This window comes from Triticum dicoccoides, chromosome 5A (genome assembly GCF_002162155.2).
Source record: "Triticum dicoccoides isolate Atlit2015 ecotype Zavitan chromosome 5A, WEW_v2.0, whole genome shotgun sequence".
NCBI lineage: Eukaryota > Viridiplantae > Streptophyta > Magnoliopsida > Poales > Poaceae > Triticum > Triticum dicoccoides.
This window is the reverse complement of record NC_041388.1, coordinates 615622564-615631914: the sequence shown is the minus strand read 5'-3', so window position 1 is coordinate 615631914 and position 9351 is coordinate 615622564. Positions and strand designations below refer to the sequence as shown.

General features: G+C 50.6%; 1 protein-coding gene and 1 pseudogene across 1 annotated transcript; both read left to right on the top strand.

The window, feature by feature from the left end:
- Window positions 1-5678: 5678 nt before the first annotated feature.
- On the top strand, window positions 5679-7474 carry LOC119303424 (patatin-like protein 3). Its single transcript, XM_037580544.1, has 3 exons — window positions 5679-6688; window positions 6780-6842; window positions 7202-7474. Exons 1-3 carry the CDS (start codon window positions 5750-5752, stop codon window positions 7397-7399), a joined length of 1200 nt encoding a protein of 399 aa, XP_037436441.1. The 5' UTR covers window positions 5679-5749; the 3' UTR covers window positions 7400-7474.
- A 1401-nt stretch (window positions 7475-8875) lies between these two features.
- Window positions 8876-9351, top strand: part of LOC119300165 — a 4998-nt pseudogene continuing 4522 nt past the window's right edge.

Sequence of the window (9351 nt, the reverse complement as noted above, 5' to 3'; positions counted from 1 at the left end):
CTTTCTTCTTCGCCTCCATCTACATATGCGGCCAGTCGTCTGCCTTCTGCAACTCAGTTGACGTTTCACAGAATTGAAATCACCTAGTTTCTTTTTGTTAGTTGCGATGTTAAGCGTGGATTGTGGCTTGATCATTACATTCTTGAAGCACGAATGATTTGATTGAATTCTGTCAAGCATGATTCATTGATTCATAATGGATGAACTATCCGAGCCAATCGATCATGTAGATGAGGCATGTCGTCTCCTATGAATTTGTGAAGGTGAAGCAATGGTCTTTCTGTTTATATATCAGCTTCCTTCTACTTAAGAACATATGTTCCTAGAGTCAAATACTGGTACACACTCGTTGCTAGAGGTTTATGATCCAAGCAAGGGACGATGAGGGATGGTAGGATCCCAGCTAGACAGCTAGACGTAGAGGATAAAAGGTGCAAAAGAGATGTCCGCCATGCTGTCACCGTGAATGGAAACCAAGCATAACCTATCTCTCACCTACGCAACTAGTGGAGATGGTGTCTAATTACGAAATTGATATGCCCATTCGCCAGAGTCTTGTGTCTCATTCTTCGTATGCACTCGCAACTCCAAATTTTTCCCTTCCCGTAGTACCCCCTTTGGGGTTGCAAGATTTGTTCGGGGTCTAAATACTACACAAACTTTGTTGTTGTATTGGTTGATCTGATCCGTTTGTCCACTAATTAATTAGGTGTACCGTAAAAGGACCATAATATTTTTTTCCTCTATGACCGGAATATTGGTATGGTCGTCTATTGTGGTCACACATTACCAATAGATGACCTTGTCACCATGTGACATATGTGGTAAGCAATTCAAACCAATTCAAAAAAAAAAAATAGATGACCTTGTGACATGAATGGAATCAACAAAATTAATCACCCATGCACACATATAGCTGAATAGACGAAATGTTGACATAGTAGAAAGCAAAGCATGGGAGCATGAATGGAATCGACAAAATGAATCACCCGTATGCACACGTAGCTGAATAGACAATGTTGACATGCTAGAAAGCAAAGCAAAGTGGTCAAGTTGTAAGCCTTGTTTTATGAGAAGGTCTTCATGGCTAGCTTTATTAACTTCAAATAATACTTTAGATCATCTGCTAAAAATTTGACAATAAAACTCGTAAGTGCGTCCATCCACACAGTCGGATTGTTTGCACACCCCCATTCAGCTAGCTCGTGAGCCACTAAATTAGATTCTCTATACAATGCTCGATAGTAACCTTCCTGAAATCTCGCAGTAACTCTCTGCAATCATCTAGTATTGAAGCCACCACCATAGAATCTCCCTCATTAAGACATACAACATCGACCACGATGACATTGTCCATCCTCACTAAAACATTGTTGCATCCCAGAGTTTGTATTAGTTTCAATCCTTCCTGAAGTGCCGCTGCTTATGCTGATTCAACATCTGCCACATGCTCAATACGTGAGATGGATGTTGCGATAAAATCACCTTTGTGATCTCTGATAACAGCTCCACTTGATCCTGAGTGAAAGCCCTAGCTGAACGAAGCATCCACATCCGGAGTAATTGTTGCGAAGCTAGGACTAGGAGTTGCCTTCCCAGCCGCTCGTGCGAAGTTAAGGGCCAATGCATGTATCTCCGCTGCTGTCCGTTGTTGATCTTGTACCGTTTCACTTCGAACATGTTGTCTTTGCTGCCACCATACAAAGCAACTCTTAGTTGTTATCAATTTCGGCAGCTCGATCAGGCCATCATACACTATCTCAGTTGAGTGATCACACATGAGGAACTCAAGTACACCGGACCGCGAACGATCTAGCAAGGCCTTGTGCTGCCCAGACCGCCTTAGCTCGTGTGCATGTGAACAGTGCATTCTTAATATCCTCCGCTCCGGCTGAACAGTGGATGTTTAAGCTTTTTTGCTGCGAGTGCAACACACCAACCATCTTCTAATTAATTTCCCACGAAAGGTGGGCACGGATGCGTGCGTCTAAAATCCTTAATCAGCCGAACAGCGTACCAAATAAGTCCAATTTTCTTATCTTATTATTATTATTAGTCAATCAGGAAGAGAATTTTGATAGTACGACCTTAATTAATTAGGGGAATTGGTTGATAGGCATATATCACCTCATCTAGCTAGCTATCTTGGACTCGCCATTTTTGAGCTAGTGAGGTAGGCAGGCACGTACCCTCGTTGCTGTGTTATGGTGCACAGTGACATGGATTTGACACCCTAACAACGCCAACAATGTCGTGTTACTTGCTTTGGTCTCGGTGGTTTGGGCAACATGATCTAGGGCCCAGACGGCCCACCACCGAGATCCGGCCCTAAAGATTGAGTTCAGAGAGTTAGCATCTCTCTGTCTCTCTCGTGGGAGCGGCCACTCTCTGTAGCGTTGAGATTTTGTGGATAATAACGAGGGAGCAGGTTACTCCACCCCACTCCACGCATGCTAGCATCACTAGGCATCAGGGTACGTATGTACACACCAAAGCTGCGGCTGTATCTGAGATCGATGCGGTACACGCGGAATGGAGTAGAATGGAAGAGTAATGCGCAAGTTGCAAAAGGCAACCACCTCCACCTAGATTGATGCTACTACAGCACTAGAAGTCACAATTAATTAACTGCTAGTACTAGTCTAGCATTAGCACTACCACAATCTAAGCTAAGCAAGTGAAGTACTACTCGCGCGTAGGTACAGTACAGGTGCTCGTGCGTGTACGTGCACGCCAATTGCTAATAGCCCCACTCCACTGCATGTCCCCTGGTACTGATACTTCCTCGTAATGATTTAAACGCTCTTATATTAGTTTACAGAGGGAGTACTATATTACACATCCTGTTAGATGCCGATGGAACTCTGACGATCTGCAGCTCAGTTCGAGAGAATACTATGCAGGAAACACCAGTAATTAACTGTACCATGGGAGGAGCAGTAGCAAGCAGGATTGGTCGAGGTGCATGTCAGCATGTGCATGCATGATCGGCCATCCCAGTCCGGCCGGGCGAGATCGGAGGGGCAAGGCACGCACGCACGCGCGGCGCCATATGATACCGTCGGCCCGGACAGCACGACGTGGGGAGCATCCCGCCACGGCCGACGATCGATCGTGGTCGTGGAGAGGAGACACGGGAACAAAAAAGGCTTAATTATACTGCCACTGTCAGCCGCGGTACGTACGTCGCGAGGGAGATCCAGATCGATGAGTATAGTATACGCGCCAGGTGAGGCGCATACCCCGGGCGGCCTGGTGCGCACATGCATGCGGTGCCAGCGCCCCGCGCGCGCCCGGCGGGGCGCCGATGCGTCCGGATGATACGTCTCACGTTCGTACTGCTTCGGCAGGGCCCCTGCGCCCGCCCCGGCACGCGCGGCGCCGCGCGCCGGCCCCTCTGCGTCGGCGATCAGCTGCGGCTAGCGCATCTCCGACCCGTGTGCCTCGTTCGTACGCTAATTCACGCACTGTCTGTCACGCCGGGGACCTAGCGAGCTTGGCGTTTTGCTATAAGCTGTTTTTTTCTGGCTGACGGCCGCTGATCCGGTCGGTCCGCCGGGCCGGGAATCGTTGGAGCCGGCAAGCAACTGCTCCGCGCATGCATGATCAATCACGATCGCGCTACTCGATCATCTTATTGTCGTTGCGGCACAAAATCTGTCCAGCAAGAGCACCTGCAACAACTACAGTAAGGTGTTTGGTTGCCCGCAAGAGGTCCAACCACACCTACACGAAAAAAAATGAGTTGTTTGGTTGACCGAAGCAGGTGAGGGGAACGCGGCGCAGTGCTCATACAACCACGGAGATGACGCGAGCTCACGCGCCCGAAAAATCTGCGGGAGGATTTCGGGTTACCTCCCGCCAATTTGGTCGCCCTATATAGCCCCCTTTGCCTCACCGCTAAAACTCTCGCCACTATTCTCCCCTCTTTCGACTTTTCCTCCAACGCGCATATGCACCGACGAGCAGGTAAGCGACGCTTCTTCTCCGGCCGGCGGTCCACGGCGACGGCGGCGACTCATGTCCTCCTCTTCTCCAACATGTTTTGTGTCTCCCTTGAGCTACAGCGATGGCCTCTGCGAGTTTAATCAACCCCTTCCATGTACTCCTTGTAGCTAGGTCTGAGAGCATGCGGTAGGGCTTGATATGAGAACATGTGGTAGGGTTTGATCTATGGTAGCATTGTACACTGCCGATCTATGTGATTGTGATGTTTTTGGTAGCTATTGGTGATGGATTTGTAGCATGCTAGGGTTGTATCGTAGTGTTGAATACAATGGATCAGTAGCTAGTTGTGATGGATTGGTAGAATATTTTTTGATGTATGCTAGTCGTATCGTGTTGTGTTGAGCTAGATGGTCTGGTAGTGTGTGCTATGCTTACTGTCCATGTGTCTGCTATGATTGTAGGATATGACCACGCAAATGCAAAGAGGTTAGTCCGGCCATTGTCCTGTCCGAGAGTCGGTTCCCTCTGTCCTATATCGAGGATTCCCAGCCCCTGATCGAGGACCAGATGCCTCTTGATTCAGATCTATTCAAGGTTTCAGGCATGGGTCTTCCTTTTGTGCCTACAACATTTGTGGTCGTTGTGCCAAATGATGCTGCTGCTGCTGCCACTACACAAACGGCAGCCACAAAGGCAACGAAGGATGGTAGGGGGAACGACAAGAAGTGGCAGTCATTCATGCCCACGTTCGTGCTTAACAAGATGTGTGAGCTCATATGTGTTTGAGTTCTGTGGCCGGGAGATGACCTCCACCCAGGTCTACAACCACCTCAGCAAGTGAAGAGCTAGGTGGATCCAAGTGTCCAAACTCAGAGACATTATCGAAGCCTCGTGGGATCAGATAACTTGCTCAATCGTTTTGGAGGCGGAGCACTACCAACGCCAGACCACGGTTAGCTCACGTTCCCCTTCTTTAAGCCTTTCAAGGCCTGATAACCAATTAATCAGTTTGACATGTCAGTTAATCGGCCGGATAAGTTAACGCGACAAATAACTGCTATTCGATTCGGTCACCCTATAAGTAGCAATTAACTAGCTCACTAACTGATTAATTGATGAATTCTTAAACAATGAAATTAAGTAATAAAATGTAAACTATGCACAAATTATACCGCAGAAAGCTCAAATACAAATCCGATAATATACTGTTTGGAGCACATGCTTTATATATTTTGTATTCAAATAGATCATTAATGTTTGACCTAAAATACAAGGGGCCTAATAAACCCAGATGGAGGGAGTATAAGTGAAATTCCTCATTACTCTACATATTATATAAATAAGAAAATAAATTATTGTATTAGAAAAGTAGCACGGATGGATGTGGTTTGGCAAAACCGAAAAAGTATATGGTAATAAAATCTGACATTAGATTTTTATGCATGGCAAATTGAATATTTTTTACGGCATTTTATATTGGCGCAAGGATGACAAATTTAGCGATAAATATTAATTGTCATAAGAAAACGTTTGGTTTGTCATGGTAAAAAATCTGACGTGGGATTTATAGTTGAGTCCAAAAGTATATTATATTTACTGGTGCGCGGTCTCGGCTCGCGCCACAACCGGTCGGACGAGTCAACGCCACGAACCCACGCCTCCGTCTACCTTCCCGCAGCTATAAAAAGCCGGCAACTGCTCGGTGCTCTGCTCTCCACACCCGGCCCCGTGCGCACACAGCAGAACGCAGAACCCCTACTCTCAGCTTGGCGCGCGCGCTCCGGCCGGCGTCGACCAGAGGATGGAAGCGGCTCAAGTGGGGCCACCCGCCTCCATGGACGTGGACAAGCTCACCTACGAGATCTTCTCCATCCTCGAGAGCAAGTTCCTGTTCGGCTACGACGACCCCAACCTTCTCTTCGCCGGTGGCTCGCCTCTCACACCGGCGTCCGCGGCGGTGGTCGGGAAGGCGACGCCCCCGCGGGCGCAGGCCGGGAAGGTGTGCATCTTGTCGATAGACGGCGGTGGGCGCGCCGCCGACGGGCTGCTCGCCGGCGCGGCGCTGGTGAGGCTGGAGGCGTCGCTGAGGCGGCGCACTGGGGACCCCAAGGCGCGTCTGGCGGACTTCTTCGACGTGGCCGCGGGCTCTGGCTCCGGCGGCGTGCTGGCGGCCATGCTGGTGGCGCGCGGCAAGGACGACGCTCGGCCGCTCTACTCCGCCGAGGACGCGCTCGCGTTCCTCGTGCGCAGCCTCCGCCGCGGCTGGTCCTCCTCGTCCGGGAGCCTCCGCGCGCTACTCCGGCGCCCGGCCGGCGGCGCCGCGTTCCGCAAAGTGTTCGGCGAGCTCACGCTCCGGGACACGGCGCGGCCGGTGCTCGTCCCGTGCTACGACCTGGCCACGGGGGCCCCGTTCCTCTTCTCCCGAGCCGACGCCGTCGAGACGCCGGCGTACGACTTCCGCCTGCGCGACGTGTGCGCCGCCACGTGTGCCGGGTCGGGCCGCTCGTCATCTGCGGTGGAGGTGCGGTCGTGCGACGGGTCTACCCGCATCGTGGCCGTGGGCGGCGGCGTGGCGCTCGGCAACCCCACGGCGGCGGCCATCACGCACGTGCTCAACAACAAGCGCGAGTTCCCGCTGGCCTCCGGCGTGGAGAACCTGCTGGTCATCTCCATCGGCAGCGGCGAGGGCGCCTCGACTTCCGACATCGTCAGGATCGCCGCCGAGGGCGTGTCCGACATGGTACGATAACATATACGCACTAGAATTCAGTACCATCGTAGTCCTATCTTGCATGCATCCTGCCCTAACTCTGCCGACATGTATGCGGCAGGTGGATCAAGCAGTGGCCATGGCGTTCGGACATAGCCGGACAAGCAACTACACCCGCATCCAGGTCAGTGCCACTCCCAGACCAACTACTAGCTAGTGTTACTGTCGTAATAAAACTTAGGCTGGTCATAGTGGGGAGTAACTTATACTAGTGTCATGCATATGTCACTAATCTAAGTTACTATCTCCATACTATAAAGTATTTTAGTAGTAGTGTCATAGATTGTTTCATTTATTGCCTTATAGACTCATTTTACCTTGGAAAGCGTTATGTTACAGTAACATATTATGTTACTTCAAGCACCTCTCTCCTCATTAAATACTTGTTACATAAACAAAATTGTTTTGGGGTGTGTTAAGTTACTATCTAAGTTATTCCCACTATGGCTAACCTAATGATCGATGTCACTTGAGTTTCTTCAGGCGATCGGGTCGCCGCGGGGGAGCCGATGCGCGGTGGCGGCGGAGGAGATGCTGTCGCAGAAGAACATGGAGTCGGTGCTGTTCCGCGGGAAGAAGCTGGCGGAGCAGACCAACGCCGAGAAGCTGGAACAGTTCGCGCACGAGCTCGTCAAGGAGCGCAACCGCCGCGAAATCACAACTTGTGCAAAACAGTCTTAGATTTGTATACTTTTATTTATGAAGAAATATAATGGATTCACATCATAGGGCCACTGATAATTTAAAACAGCGTCACACTTATGGCACTTATTATTTAGGAAATTTAAAAGGTGCACGATTATTATCTACACATTGAATAATAAACTTAAAAATAAAGGACACCGATAACTGCCACACGTATGAGCGTTAAGGAATTTGCCCACACGTTCTGTGTGGTGCCTAAGAGGACCAGCCCACACGTCTGTGTGTGGGCAAAATAATTAGCGCACACACACCCTTTTTTTCACTCCCGGTCCCTCTTACACGCGTGCGTGTGGGCGAAATAGATAACGCCCACACGCCCGGTATGTCAGGCCTCGTACCTCGTGGTCCCGCACGCCCCACGTGACACTTTACCGCGCGCCCCGCAGTTGCCAAGGGCCGGACCCTCGTCCATGTTCGTTTAAGTGCAGTTGCCATGTCGCTGAACTACGGTTGTCATGTTGGACAACTACAGTTGCCATGTTTGCTCAACTGCAGTTGCCATGTCAGGTCAAAGTTCCAGATTGCCATTTTTTGGACAACTACAGTTGTTGCCATGTGTGGTCTGGTCTACTGCAGTTGCCATGATTTTAAAACTTTAGGAGTTGCCACCTACTAACACTAGGCAGTTGCCATGTAGCGCTACAAAAAAAAACATGGCAAAAAACATGTTCGGGTAAAAGAGAGAGTAAAAATCCACCTCTTTTAGGCATTTTTTATGCTCATGTGCCCAAGGTGCGTGCAAATTTTTATAGTCTTTAAACATCTCTTTTTCTATCCGGCAAAAAAACATCTCTTTTTCTAAAAGGTGGTTGCATGCAGTTATTTTCATTAAATTATTTAATAGAGCCTGACAAAACAAATAAATAGATCAATTTAGAGCCATCTTTCCAACAACCTTTATCGCTACACCTAAAAGCTTAGTGATGTGCCCTGACCGATCTCTCATCGACAGACAATATCTAACCGGTAGCCTCGCCCAGCCACCCCACGGCGAGCCGAGAGCATCAACCGGTCTAGCAAATCCTCGGCGTGCATACATGCACACACACTCTAGAATCCACCGCCGCCACCTTCCGCCATCCCATCTTCAGGAGGGATCAACACATTGACCTTGTCAGGCCCACCTGCCCTCGACACCACCATGACGCCATACAACGCCACCCCGCGCTTGTCTCCACATGCGTCCATCGCCGAGACTCCAGCGTGCCGTGCCGCTGAGACCCCTTGTCGTCGATGCGGTAGATGCAACACCACATCAACTCTTCCCTCCATCCAGCACCAGCACCAAAATGATGCCCCCAAGAGGGACAACAACACCAAGGGCGTCGACATCATCCGATCCGGGTGACCCAGATCTAGGGTTTCCCCGGAGCTGCCCGAGCAAGGTGATATAGACTGCAACGGTGATGCCTCGACAAGGAAACCATGTCAAAGACGACCCCATCGTCCGCCATGACCGAATTCAGCACAATTTTTGCCAGCATTCGCACCACCTCGACTCTGCAGCTGGCTAGATCTGCGCGGAGCAGCGCCATGAAGACCCACACAGCCACCGAAATGCCAATAGAGGACCTCCAACTGCCCCTCACCGACCCCTGCATGTGCCACCTGCCGGCCAAGGGCCACACAGTGGCAGGTCTGAATGGGGATCAGATCCATGGCCGCATCCACCAACCATTGCTTAAGAGCATGCCGAAGACCGATCCATGATGACCCTCTGGCCATGGAGGCGACCGTCTTTGTCGTCCGACCAAGGGACTCCGCCTTGGCCGCCACGCTCGGTGGCCAGCAACCAGCACAGGCCTCCCCGAAGGGGATCCCTCGTCGTTGGCCCATTAGACCATCGGGTATTTGATCCCCGCAGCCCCCACCATGGGCGCTGCATGACCTTGTCCGGCAGCCACCTCGAGGATCGACAAAGGGGAGAG